The 15043-nt window shown below is 46.0% G+C and overlaps 1 protein-coding gene across 1 annotated transcript in view; it reads right to left on the bottom strand.

Annotated features, from left to right (window-relative positions):
- The window catches only part of psmb1 (proteasome 20S subunit beta 1), a 40856-nt gene extending 26096 nt beyond the window's left edge, over positions 1 to 14760 (bottom strand). Inside the window, exons 1-3 of the mRNA XM_073051609.1 lie at positions 14565 to 14760; positions 2826 to 2933; positions 1607 to 1688 (exon numbers count right to left, since the gene is read on the bottom strand). Of these exons, the coding sequence (XP_072907710.1) occupies positions 1607 to 1688; positions 2826 to 2933; positions 14565 to 14659 (285 nt within the window). The 5' untranslated portion in view covers positions 14660 to 14760. The remainder of the gene's footprint in view (positions 1 to 1606; positions 1689 to 2825; positions 2934 to 14564) is intronic.
- Positions 14761 to 15043: the final 283 nt, after the last annotated feature.

Here is a 15043-nt window from a genome sequence, read left to right as displayed (position 1 = left end):
ATGAAGTAGGTTTTCAGAGCTTGCAGAGAAATTTAGGCCAGTTAGAAGAGTGGGCTGAAAGATGGCAGATGGAGTTTAATGCTGATAAGTGTGAGGTGCTACATTTTGATCGGACTAATCAAAATAGGACATACATGTAAATGGTAGGGCATTGAAGAATGCAGTAGAACAGAGTGATCTAGGAATAATGGTGCATAGTTCCCTGAAGGTGGAATCTCATGTGCATAGGGTGGTGAAGAAAGCTTTTGGTAATGCTGGCCTTTATAAATCAGAGCATTGAGTATAGGAGTTGGGATGTAATGTTAAAATTTTACAAGGCATTGGTGAGGCCAAATTTGGAGTATTGTGTACAGTTCTGGTCACCGAATTATAGGAAAGATGTCTACAAAATAGAGAGAGTACAGAAGAGATTTTCTAGAATGTTACCTGGGTTTCAGCAACTAAGTTACAGAGAGAGGTTGAACAAGTTAGGTCCTTATTCTTTGGAGCGTGGAAGATTGAGGGGGGACTTGATAGAGGTATTTAAAATTATGAGGGGGATAGATAGAGCTGACGTGGATAGGCTTTTTCCATTGAGAGTAGGGGAGATTCAAACAAGAGGGCATGAGTTGAGAGTTAAAGGGCAAAGGTTCAGGGGTAACACGAGGGGGATCTTCTTTACTCAGAGAGTGGTAGCTGTGTGGAATGAGCTTCCAGTGGAAGTGGTAGAGGCAGGTTCGATTTTGTCATTTAAAAAAAATTTGGATAGGTATATGGACAGGAAAGGAATGGAGGGTTATGAGCTGAGTGCAGTTAGATGGGACTAGGTGAGAGTAAGTGTTCGGCACGGACTAGAAGGGCCAAGATGGCCTGTTTCCATGCTGTAATTGCTATATGGTTATATGTGTATTTATCTGTCAATATATTATTGAAATTAGCAGCATAAAACTTAATCGATCTACTCCCTGAACAAATAAGAACCAAGAAATACGAATAATTTTTAAAAAAGGCAACGAAAGAGTGATTCTAAGGCTGAGGTCTCTAGTAGATGACCCTAGGTTAAGCTACAGGAAACATCTAGCTGTGGGGGATAGCCCCTCTTACCTGTGAGTTGAGGGCCCGCATTGCAGTACCCATAAAAGTAAGTGAACAAATCTATATCCATTACACAGAAAAGATTTCCATGTGTATTCCTCCCATATATATACTCTCATTTAGGTGGGGAAAAAGGAGTGAATGAATGAATAAAAAATAATTGAGTAATATAAAATCCACATTATAGTAAGTATTTCTCGAGATAAGTATAGCACCGTCTATTTTTGCTTCCGTTTAGCTTATCAACATTTTTAAAGTTAGCCAAACCTTTTAGCTCTTCTGGAGGGGGTCAGGGCTCTCTTCGGAAAACTAACCCTAGGTAAATTTCTAAGGTAAGGATATGTTCAGCACAGCTTTGTAGGTCGAAGGGCCTGTATTGTGCTATAGGTTTTCTATGTTTCTAACTCACCTTACACCAAAAGGTACGCAGGTAAAATTATGCTATGATGATTTCCCACTCCCAACCTCAATTCCCAAAGCAGCTTGGCATTTATGAATAAGTAACAGTTTCACTTTACAAGACTGTCTGTACCTTTAATCTTGCATCAATGATTTTTGTCAGCGTAAGACAGTCTCCATGGAATCCAGTGCATCCAATCACAGTTTGGTCTGTCCTAATCATAAATTATTAAAAAGGGTCAGCAAAGGTTATACCATACTAATGCAATCAAAGTACTTAATCAAGAGAGATTAGATTACTGTGGGAGCACACTTTGCATCATGTTTACCACCTTAATAGACATTCATTAGATTACAAGCAGTCTACGGTTAATGGTGACATACAGGAAAGGAGAAATTGCGCAGTGAGGAACCTTTACACACAAAGGTAACTGCAGAGGTCCAAGAAGAGAAGCAGGCAATTTAAAATGTGATGACACAGCTCAGACTATGAAGTTAGGACCTAGTCTTTACTTTGAACAACATAATGACAAGAACAACACACACCAAATGCTGGAGGAACTCAGCAGGTCAAGTAGCATCTATGGAGAAACAGTTGAGGTTTTGGACTAGAACTTGGACTTGAGGTTTTGATCTTGGCCTGAAATATCGACTCGTTTATTTATCCCTCTCCATAGGTGCTGCGTAGTGCCTCACCTGCTGAGTTCCTCCACATATTGTGTGTGTTCATCTGGATTTCCAGCATCTGCAGAATCATTAATGTTTATAATGGACCACAGCAGAGTCCCTGAAAGAAATCTTAATCTGGTGCAAAAGGTCAAAGCAAAATACCCAACATCATATCCAATACCCCCTAATGGAATACAAGATGGCCAAACCTGCGAAACTGGGTTGTTTACTGCCTTTCATCAGCCAAGTTATTTATTCTGGAATTAGGGTATATAGCAAATATTAACGTCAGCAACCAATCTTTAGACCTGAAAGTGGGTTGTACATTAAATTTAAAATGCAACCCTGGGCGATGTGGGCATGTGAATTGACAATCAGACAATACTGATTAATATCCATTCTGGGTGTCTGGAGTGGGGACTCTCCCCCTAAAAGGGTCTCAATATGATGCCTACTGCTAGTTTTTGTTGAATAAAACACTTCTGTACCCACTAGCTTCATTGTCTCTCTGGCACATTACAACAGCTTTCATTTAACAGCTAATGCATTAGGTACATGATAATACAATTGTTGGAAATTAACCCATTATTACAGTTTCAAAAATACTCCAAAGCCATTGAAAAAGAAAGTCAAAGTAACATTCACCGTGAACTATTAGTTGACATGCACATTTTTAGACTTACAATTTGTAGCACTTGGATGAGTCTCGGCTGTGAATGGAATAACCCTCACTCAGTCGTGTATCTGAAGCAACAATGGAAAAGTCTTCCCCAGCTAAGGCCAGCACAGTTCTTTAGTGATGAAACAAGAGTGGATGGAAGAAAATGTCAAAATTAACATTCCAAAGAGAAAGAAAAGAAACAATTATTAACGTTCATTACTTCTTTAAAGGCAATGCTTTTTTTCCCACATACCCACACTGCAAACAGTACCTGCAGGATTCATTTGCTTTAATGAGTATCTAGTGAATTTAAATAGCACCTTACATTAATTTAGAGTACCACAGACTGCCCTGTGAAAAATTAAACAATGTGTAACCAGTTATAAAATTAGTAGCTTTTCAGCAACACACAAAGAACCAAACAATATTTGGCTATTTACATGCATATACCAGGTTCCACATGAAGGCCAACAATGGTGGTCTTCCTTTTTGGATGAAAGATAGGACTAAAAATAAAAAAAACTTGCATCTTTTCCTGCTAGACGTTGATTAGACCCAGCACAGAATCATTGCTACTATTGGTTTCAATAGGGGTCAAACAAAGGAGAAGGCAAGTTATTTTAGTTATGTTTTTATTTTTGAAGTATTTCTACCCAATTTACATTACTTTTAAATTACTTAACAGTCTTTAAAATATCCTTGTCAAAATTTTGAAAGCACTGAGGACTCCCCAGCTATAGGTTGACAGTTGAAAAAAAAAACAAGGAAAGTTTGGTGTAAGACATTCCCACTGCATCACTGGACCTCTCTCCCCTTTTCAGTCATCCCCAATCACTTACTTGCCCTCCATTATATGTGCAAGGTGAGAAGATCATAAATAGTAGAATCACAAAAACTCTGCACTGGGAGTCTGCCAGCAATAATCCTGCACCCACAGTTCAGCCCACTTGTTATTACTTGAGTGCTGCAAGCCAGAAAATGAGTAGTAATAATTAAACCAGTACTTCCACCCTATGCTTCCCAGTTCAGATCTCCCTCACTTTTCAAAGACTTCCTGTTGCTCAAGTCCTATGACATTTTTTTGGAGCTGATATTAAAGGTAAAGGAACAACTGACAAAAGCTTTACAGCTGCCTAATGGAGGAGTTTGACCCTAAACATCAACTGCCCATTTCCCAGCAGTGACACTTCCTGACCCACCCAATTCCTCCAGCATTTTCTTTTGCTCCTGATTCCAGCATCTGCAGTCTCCTTGCCTTTAATAATATTATTCAACTGCTACCCACGTATGAGCTCAAGATCTACAAAGACAAATTGCAGAACTGAGTCCAACAAATCTGATCACTGCAAGTGGAATTATTACAGGTCCTTCATTCCATCTAGTGCATGCCAACCTAGTCCCATCTACCTGCAGACAGAATGTAGCCATCAATACCCATCTCATCCATGTAACTATTAAAACCCCTGTTACATGATACAAAAGAACCACACCCAGAGACCACCTCTGTCTATTGATGGAGTAGCACTAATTCTGTGCTGCTCTTAGTTTTCTCTCCCTCCCCCCAGCTTAAATTTCGAATTTAAAAATTTTAATTGCTGATTCTTGAAGGGGAGTAATATGTCTACGTCTACGAGAAGTGGGAAGAATCCGCATGAACCCACTGACAAAGATAATGGAAAAGGGAAGATGCCGAAGGAAAGACTTGATGAAATGGCAGCATGGGCTGAAGATATCGTTCGTACTCTGAAATCAATCCAAGATCAGAATAAGGCAGTTAAAGATCAACTGGAAAAGAATAATAATGAAATGAAGTTATTTCTGGGAAAACTTAAAGATGTGGAAACTCAAGTTACTAAGAGGAATTTAAGTCAATTTCAGCCAAAAACTGTCTGAAACTACAACCCGTTTGGAAAAATATCGTAATGTGGCGACCCACTTTCTGCGCAGGCGAACCGGCTCACAAATAGCCAGCGTGCGGGGGGAGACTTTGGTAATGCACCTCTGATGTCATTTCCACCCGGAGAGGGCGAGCACTAGGGACTTAAATGCCAGCGCTGCGAAGTTTGAATAAACTAGTCTCGAAACGACTTACCGACTGCGTGTCGTTATTTCAGCGCTGTGCAGCACATCGCTACATTGGTGACCCCGACGGTCCAAACGGGATTTAGACCAAAGATGACTGACTCTTCATCTGTTCACGCAGTTCCGCTAAAACTGCCAACTTTCTGGACACTGCGACCACGCGTGTGGTTTAGCGAAGCAGAAACCCAGTTCCAGATTCAGCAGATATCCTCTGATTCCATGCGTTACTACCACGTGGTGAGTGCCCCTGACCAGGAGACGGCTGCCCAGGTTGTGGATTTCGTACAGTCGCCCCCAGAAGAAGGCAAATATGAAGCATTCAAGGCGCTGCTCATTGGGACCCTTGGTCTTTCACGGCGTGAGCGGGGTGCCTGCCTGCTTCACCTGGACAGTTTGGGAGACAGACTGCCGTCAGCATTGATGAACGAGATGCTGTCCCTGGCTGACGGACACAAGCCCTGCCTCAAGTTCGAGCAAGCATTCCTAGAGCGACTGCCCGAGGACGTACATCTGCTGCTGGCCGACGCAGATTTCAGTGACCCCCGGAAGGTGGCGGCCCGGGCAGAAGTGCTGTGGAAAGCCAAGAGGGAGAGCGTCCATCAGATTACCAGGCCATGCGCCCAACACAGAGGAAGGAGTGAGGAGGCCAGTGAACAGTGGTGTTTCGACCACCAGTGGTGGGGCACAAAAGCCCGCCGTTGTCGTCCGCCCTGCAAGGGCCAGGGCCAGCTGCCGCTAATGACTATGGCGGCTGGCCACCAGGACAGCCTCTTGTATGTCTGGGACAAACAGTCGGGACGCCGCTTCTCAGTCGACACTGGAGCGGAGATCAGCGTCTTGCCCCCGACGGGGTACAACACCCGCAACAGGAAGCCAGGACCCACCCTGAGAGCCGCAAACGGCAGCACAATACGGACCCGCACAGTGCAGCTGCAGTTCAGCGCCAGCTGGTTCACGTGGGACTTCACACTGGCCGCGGTGGCCCAACCACTCCTGGGGGCGGACTTCTTGCGAGCTCACAGCCTGCTGGTCGACTTGCAAGGGAAAAGACTCGTACATGCCGAGACTTTCCAGACATTCTCCCTGGGTGAAGCCAAGTTGCCGGCCCCACACCTGGACTCCATCACGCTGTCGGGCAACGAATTCACCAGAATCCAATCCTGGTAGACTTTCCATCGATTCTGGCACCGCAGTTCACGGCAGCCATGCCCAGACATGGGGTACAGCACCACATTCCGACCCAGGGACCACCCCTCCATGCCCGCGCACGAAGGCTCCCCCTGGAAAAGCTTCCCCCGGCGAAGGAGGAGTTCAAGAGGATGGAGGAATTGGGGATCGTATGGAGCTCCGACAGCCCATGGGCCTCCCCCCGCACATGGTGCCCAAAGCAGCCGGGGGTTGGAGACCATGCGGCGACTACTGCAGACTGAACGAGGCTACCACTCCAGACCGTTACCCTGTGCCGCACATACAGGACTTTGCAGCAAACCTGCACGGGGCAAGAATCTTTTCCAAAGTAGACCTCATCTGGGGATACCATCAAATCCTGGTGCATCCTGAAGACATCCCCAAAACAGCACTCATCACCCCGTTCGGCCTGTTAGAGTTCCTCCAAATGCCGTTCGGCCTGAAGAATGCCGCACAGACATTCCAGCGGCTAATGGACGGGGTGGGACGCGATCTGGACTTTGCGTTCATCTATTTGGACGACATCCTTATAGCCAGCAACTGTCGTCAGCAGCATCTGTCCCACCTCCGCCAGCTTTACTCCCGCCTGAGTGACTTCGGCCTCACGATCAACCCAGCCAAACGCCAGTTCGGTCTCGATACCATCGACTTCTTGGGCCACAGGATTACCAAAGACAGGACAACACCTCTGCCCGCCAAGGTAGACGCGATCCGCCACTTTGCCCGGCCCAACATGGTCAAAGGCCTGCAGGAGTTCGTTGGTATGGTGAACTGCCACCGTTTCCTCCCCTCAGCAGCCCGTATCATGCGCCCTTTGTACACCCTGATGTCGGGTAAAGGTAAGGACATTACTTGAGACAAGGAGTCCGCGACCATTTTCATTAAAGCCAAGGAAGCCTTGGCAGATGTCGCGATGCTGGTGCACCCCAGAACGGACGTTCCGACCGCCCTCACGGTGGACGCATCCGACACAGCAGTCGGCGGGGTGCTGGAGCAGCTCATCGAGGGGCGCTGGCAACCCCTGGTGTTCTTCAGCAAGCACCTACGACCACCCAAACTCAAGTACAGTGCTTTTGACCAGGAGCTGTTCGCACTGTATCTGGCAATCCAGCATTTCAGGTACTTCTTAGAAAGCAGGCCGTTTGCCGCATTCACGGACCACAAACCGTTTGACTTTAGCGTTCACGAAGGTGTCCGATCCCTGGTCAGCTCGCCAGCAGCGACATCTGTCCTACATCTTCGAGTACATGACATCCAACATGTCTCGGGAATGGACAATGTCGTGGCGGACACACTCTCCAGACCAGCTGTCCAGGCCCTGTCCCTGGGGGTGGATTATGCAGCACTGGCGGAGGCACAGCAGGCAGACGACAAGATGCCCAGCTACAGGACCACAGTCTCGGGTTTGCAGCTGTAAGACTTTCTTGTAGGCCCAGGTGATAGGACCCCCCTGTGCGACGTGGCTACCGGCCAACCTCGCCCCATCGTCCCGGCAGCCTGCAGGTGACGAGTTTTCGACTCCATTCAGTTTGGCACACCCATCTATCAGGACAATCGTCCGGCTGGTCTCCAGCAAGTTCGCATGGCACGGACTTCGCAAGCAGGTCAGTGAATGGGCCAGAATGTGAGCGCAGTGCCAAACAGCCAAGGTACAGCGGCACACTAAAGCCCCACCGCAGCAGTTCGAACCCACCCACCAGAGGTTCGACCACATTCATGTGGATATCGTGGGCCCCCTACCAGTGTCCCGAGGAGTGCGGTAACTCCTAACTATGGTAGACCGGTTCACGAGGTGGCCAGAGGCGGTCCCGCTCACCGACACATCTGCCGATTCCTGCGCCCGAGCACTGATCGCAACCTGGGTACCGGCCCACATTACTTCCGACAGAGGCGCCCAGTTCACCTCCAGCCTGTGGTTGGCTGTGGCCAGCCTGTTGGGAACACAGCTGCACCACACAACTGCCTACCACCCACAGTCGAACGGACTGGTGGAACACTTCCACCGTCACTTGAAGTCGGCTCTCATGGCCCGCCTGAGAGGACCTAACTGGGTGGACGAGCTTCCCTGGGTCCTGCTTGGAATTCGCACAGCGCCCAAAGAGGATCTGCACGCTTCGTCGGCCAAGTTGGTGTACAGTGCGCCCCTGGCTGTCCCAGGAGAGTTCATACCAGCCCCAAGGGGGCAAGAGGAAAAACCCGCAGCAGTCCTGGACAGGCTACGCGAAAGGCTCGGCAACCTGGCCCCCATACCAACTTCACAGCACGGACGGACCCCGACCCATGTACCCAAAGACCTGCAGAACTGTAAGTTTGTGTTTGTATGAAGGGGCAGACACCGGGCACCGCTACAGTGGCCGTACGAGGGGCCATTCAAGGTGATCAACAACAACGTGTCCACTTACATTCTGGACATTGCGGGGAGATAGGAGGTTTTCACGGTGGACCGACTCAAACCAGCCCATGTGGACTTGGCGCAGCCGGTTGAGTTTCAGGCACCGCGGCGCAGAGGCAGACCTCCCAAACAGAGGCTGATCCAGACTGTGGACATTGGGGGGTGTATCGCCGGTTCTGGGGGGGGGGAGGGGGGGTGTTATGTGGCGACCCACTTTCTGCGCAGGTGAACCGGCTCACAAATAGCCCACACGCGGGGGCAGACTTTGGTAATGCACCTCTGACGTCATTTCCGCCCGGACAGGGCGGGCGCTAGGGATTTAAATGCCAGCGCCGCGAAGTTTGAATAAACTAGTCTCGAAACGACCTACCGACTGCGTGTCATTATTTCAGCGCTGTGTGTACCACATCACTACAGTAATAAGATTATTGATTTGGAAACTAGGTCTCGCCAAAGCAACATACGAATCGTTGGATTGCAAGAAGGAGCTGAAAATGGAGACTTAACGGTTTACTTTGGTAAGCTCTTTCATGATCTATTTCCGACTATTGTATCACAGCCGCCTGCTACTGAAAGAGCGCACAGGATGTCCACTTCGAAATTTAAAGACTAAACCAGACCAAGATTTATTTTGGTTTGTTTTCATCACTTTAAAATTAAAGATCAAATAATGCGACAGGCAAGAAAACAGAGAGTTTTCAAATTCAATGAGTCTGAGCTCTGTTTTTATGAAGATTATCCAAAAGTAATGGAACAAAGAGCAAGATCTGCTTTGGTAATGAAACAAGCATATGATAAGAAACTATTTCCCTCTTTGAGTTACCAGACAAGAATGAAAGTTTTTCCTCCTAATTCTTCCTGACGTACTTTCTTTGACCCAAAAGTCGCGTTGGATTTTGTTCAATCTCTACCTGTCACCGCCACTGACGTTACTACCGAATTAACTATCTGAAAAGCTGCTTGATTATCTGTATATTACTCACATTTCGAAAAGATATATGAAGACTATTTGGATATTTCATTGACAGATTAATAAAAGAAAACCTGCTCATCATTACATCCTATTAGATTTTTTTTGGAAAGAAGAGTTATGGTTCAAGTTTGACTATTTAAACGGTTAATTACATATTTGACTGAGAAAAGAGGATAAAAGGATTTGTTCGTTTTATCTACTATTTGGTTTGATTTTTTTTGTTGTTTCTTAAATTACTAAATGGTAGTTTTTTTCCCTACCAATAGGGTTTCTTATACATATATATATATATCTGGGAGGGTTTAGTTACTATTATATTACTAATTAATATTTTCATAAATTTAGTTCCGTTAAATATACTATTAACCTGATGAGAAAATGGCGGCGCGACGGCAGCGCACGCAGCCACTCCAGGAATGAATATCTGTTATCTGTAAGTAGGGGCCGTGCACAATCCTGATTTGATGGGGACGGATGTGAGAAGCACAGAGAAACATCTGGTGAAACTTCTGACATGCCTGTTTCGCTGCCGCTGCTGCTGTGTGATCGAGAAATCTCCGGAGAGGAAGGCCCCGAATCCTCGGCTTTGCCTGTTGCTCTATCTACATCTCTCATAATTTAGTATACCACTGCACATGGGGCTTGTCAGTCATGGTTGGCAGCTCACCAAGAAGGAAAACCCTGATCTAAAACCTCCACTGCCTTGTGGCTATACCCACTCACAGGGAAGGTTTTGGGAGTAAACTTCAAGGGAAAGATCCGAAGTGGGGGTCCCCAAGGTAGTCCTACATTGAATTCATTGCTGACTGGCAACTCCTGCGATGCTGCTGGTACCAAACTATGAACAGTCCCTGCCATTCTTTAGCATTTATCAGATACGTAGAGAGGGGGAGCTTACTACATGGGCAACAGCTTGCTCTCTATATTGTACTGTCCAGACTTGCATATCCAGGCAGCTAGGATGCAATATCCATTGTCAACTCTGACTGATGGAGGCCCACACACAAGATCTTCCCCTCATTCCCCTATGCTTCAGGGATAAAGTTCTAATTTATTCAACTTTTCTTCATAACTCACATTCTCAAGTCCCACCAACATACTTGTAAATTTTCTCTGCACTCTTTCAATCTTAATGAAATCTTTCCTGTAGGTAGGTGACCAGAACTGCACACTTCAGCATCTTACACAACTTCAACATAACATCCCGACTCCTGAACTCAAACTCTCAATTTATGAAAGCCAGTATCCCAAATACTAGAGGCTATCCAATTTGCAGAAGATCCAAAATGTTCATGACTAGCTTTAGAATAATGTGGACAACAGCAAAATGAAAGAACAAGAAACTGGCTCATTATTCTCCATTTTATACTACAACTGTGCTGTTGTGAAGTGACTGCATGATGCAGTATAGTATGGCTGGAACAGGGCTTAAACTGAACATATAAAAATACACTCTTCTGCTCGGAGAACAGAACCTATTTCTAACATTGGAGGGTTGCGGATGTTCTTCAAGGAAAGGATTAGAGATTGCCCAGGAAATTATAGACCAGCGAGTCTCAGTTCAGTGGTTATTAAGTTGATGAAGAAGATCCTGACAGGCAGGATTTATGAACATATGGAGAGGTATAATATGAATAGGAATAGTCAGCATGGCTTTGTCAAGGGCAGGTCGTGCCTTATGAGCCTGATTGAACTTTTTGAGGATGTGACTAAACACAGTGATGAAGGTAGAGCAGTAGATGTAGTGTATATCGATTTCAGCAAGGCATTTGACAAAGTACCCCATGAAAGGCTTATTGAGAAACTAAGGAGGCATGGGATCCAAGGGGACATTGCTTTGTGGATCCACAACAGGCTTGCCCATAGAACATAGAATAGTACAGCACATTACAGGCCCTTTGGCCCACAATGTTATGCTGACCTTCAAACCCTGCCTCCCATATAACCCCCCCACCTTAAATTCCTCCATATACCTGTCTAGTAGTCTCTTAAACTTCACTAGTATATCTGCCTCCACAACTGACTCAGGCAGTGCATTCCATGCACCAACCACTCTCTTGAGTGAAAAACCTTCCTCTAATATCCCCCTTGAACTTCCCTCCCCTTACCTTAAAACCATGTCCGCTTCTACTGAGCAGTGGTGCCCTGGGGAAGAGGTGCTGGCTGTCCACTCTGTCTATTCCTCTTAATATCTTGTACACCTCTATCATGTCTCCTCTCGTCCTCCTTCTCTCCAAAGAGTAAAGCCCTAGCTCCCTTAATCTCTGATCATAATCCATACTCTCTAAACCACGCAGCATCCTGGTAAATCTCCTCTGTACCCTTTCCAATGCTTCCACATCCTTCCTATAGTGAGGCAACCAGAACTGGACACAGTACTCTAAGTGTAGCCTAACTAGAGTTTTATACAGTTGCATCATTACATCGCGACTTTTAAACTCTACCCCTCGACTTATGTAAGCTAACACCCCATAAGTTTTCTTAACTACCCTATCTACCCATGAGGCAACTTTCAGGGATCTGTGGACATGTACCCCCAGATCCTTCTGCTCCTCCACACTACCAAGTATCCTGCCATTTACTTTGTACTCTGTCTTGGAGTTTGTCCTTCCAAAGTGTACCACCTCACACTTCTCTGCGTTGAACTCCATCTGCCACTTCTCAGCCCACTTCTGCATCCTATCAATGTCTCTCTGCAATCTTCGACAATCCTCTACACTATCTACAACACCACCAACCTTTGTGTCGTCTGCAAATTTGCCAACCCACCCTTCTACCCCCACATCCAGATCGTTAATGAAAATCACAAAAAGTAGAGGTCCCAGAACAGATCCTTGTGGGACACCACTAGTCACAACCGTCCAATCTGAATGTATTCCCTCCACCATGACCCTCTGTCTTCTGCCATAGAAGGCAAAGAGTGGTTGTAGACGGGTCATATTCTGCATGGAGGTCAGTGACTACTGGTGTGCCTCAGGGATCTGTTCTAGGACCCCTCCACTTCGTGATTTTTATAAATGACCTGGATGAGGAAGTGGAGGGATGGGTGAGTAAGTTTGCTGATGACACTAAGGTTGGGGGTGTTGTGGTTAGTGTGGAGGGCTATCAGAGGTTATAGCAGGACATCAATAGGATGCAAAACTGGGCTGAGAAGTGGCAGATGGAGTTCAACCCAGATAAGTGAGAAGTGGTTAATTTTGGTAGGTCAAATATGACAAAATATAGCATTAATGGTAAGACTCTTGGCAGTGTGGAGGATCAGAGGGATCTTGGGGTCTAAGTCCATAGGACACTCAAAGCAGCTGTGCAGGCTGATGCTGTGGTTAAGAAGGTTTATGATGTATTGGCCTTCATCAATTGTAGAATTGAATTTAGGAGCTGAGAGGTAATGTTGCAGCTATATAGGACCCTGGTAAGACCCCACTTGGAGTACTGTGCTCAGTTCTGGTGGCCTCACTGCAGGAAGGATGTGGAAACCATAGAAAGGGTGCAGTGGAGAATTACAAGGATGTTGCTGGATTGGGGAGCATGCCTTATGAAAACAGGTTGAGTGAACTTGGCCTTTTCTCCTTGGAGCGACAGAGGATGAGAGGTGACCTGATAGAGGTGTATAAGATGATGAGAGGCATTGATTGTGTGGATAGTCAGAGGCTTTTCCCCAGGGCTGAAATGGTTAGTACGAGAGGGCATAGTTTTAAGATGCCTGTAAGTTGGTACAGAGTAGATGTCAGGGTTAAGTTGTTGTTGTTTTTTTTACACACAGAGAGTGGTGAGTGCGTGGAATGGGCTGCCGGCAACGGTGGTGGAGGCGGATATGATAGGGTCTTTTAAAAGACTTTTGGATAGGTACATAGAGCTTAGAAAAATAGAGGGCTATGGGTAACCCTAGTAATTTCTAAGGTAGGGACATGTTTGGCACAACTTTGTGGGCCAAAGAGCCTGTACTGAGCAGTAGGTTTTCTATGCTTCTGTTTATAAAGATGGCAATACAGTGGATTCCTGTTAATTGGCACACATCAGGAGGACAAGTACATTTTGGTCCAATTAAATGGCTGTCTCAATTAGCCGAAGTTTCGAGGAAATACAAAGCAAATTAGAACTTCACTAATACCAATACAGTACTATAAAATTGTATTAGTTCCTGTTATGATCAACTGAGGAATTCATCTGCCATGTTCATTTAATTAGCTACAAATGAACAAAGTCAGTGCAGACACCTGGTATAGATAATGGACTGCCTTCGTGCAATAGACAAACAGATGATTGCATCCTCCAAACCCTCATTTTCATTGTAACATTCAAAGTGAAGTACCTTCAAATTCTTCATAATGTCTAACTCGATATAATGAAATCCTTTCATTTTCAATCCCAGCCGTTTCTGGCATCTCCAAACCGGAATGCTTGAAACCGTTCTGAATTGCCTTGCTGCTTACTTCTCGCCAACTATCAGTGATAAAATTCATTACTTTTTGAACAGAGACACACTCAAATGATGCTATTTTAAAACGGTTTACTCTTAAGTACGGTGTAGTGTCTAACAGCCACGTGACTGATGCTAGTTAGAAATTTTTCAGCAAGTCTCCTGCTCCAATTAAGCGTCATAGTGTCCCAAATAAACGGCTGCCCCGATTAACAGTAGTTTGGTTGAGGATCGTATGCTGAAACAGAATCAATTCATAAACATTTTCAGTAATCTAAATAAAAAGTTTACATCCAAACAATGAGTGGGGGGAGACAACTGAATATCACCAACTGCAGGAACACTCCTCGATAAACGAGGGCTATCATAGAATGGTTTCAAAGGAGCGAAACCGATTACTGCATCCAGCACAAGGGAGGCCCAAGCCCGAATTATACAGTCATCAAGGCGCACACAACTAGAGGCATCTCAGTTTGTATTTTATTCTGAACTGGTTTTCTTTACATCCGGACAACTCCAGACTGTCCAGCTGCGGGGGAAAATATCGGTATCGAATTCAGGATTCTGATCCGGAGCTGTTCCCCAGTGTTTCCTCCACTCACCCAACACGACTCCCACCGCAGCTCCGTTTCCACTCCTCATAACCCAAACCGACCACGGATTCCCGCTCCCTGCGGCCTACGACTCTAAATTAGCTCATACTCACCCTCCGTTGAAGGTATACGGCGAGAAGCGGTGCTGTGTTGGCCCCGAGTACTCATACTCCTCCCGGCCCCTCATGTAGCCGTATGTGTGCAGCATTACCCTCTCCAGCCGAACTTTCGATCAGGAATCAGAGAACCACCGCTACCCGGCTGCTGTCTCACTGTCAATATGGCGGCTTCCGTGTCACACCCAACTCCTTCCCCATTACTACTGAACTGCGCATGTGCCCAATGGTGCCGCACTCTCTTCAGCACCCCGAGCACTCACCAAGGAAGTACAGTGCGCTTGCGGATATGCTCGATCTCAGTTTAAGGGAAAGTGAGTGTTAACATTTTACACATCTCAGCAAGCCAGTCAGCATTTATGGAGGGGAATAAACAGACGACGTCTCGGGTGTTCTGATGAAGCATTTTGTTACTCAAGATTACCAGCAGCTATTACTCTACGACTCCCACTTTAAGCGGCGGGTTTTATACAGTT

The sequence above is a fragment of the Hemitrygon akajei genome, chromosome 7 (genome assembly GCF_048418815.1).
Source record: "Hemitrygon akajei chromosome 7, sHemAka1.3, whole genome shotgun sequence".
In the NCBI taxonomy this organism is placed as follows: domain Eukaryota; kingdom Metazoa; phylum Chordata; class Chondrichthyes; order Myliobatiformes; family Dasyatidae; genus Hemitrygon; species Hemitrygon akajei.
The sequence above is the reverse complement of the archived record's forward strand: the minus strand, read 5'-3'. Positions and strand labels throughout refer to the sequence as shown.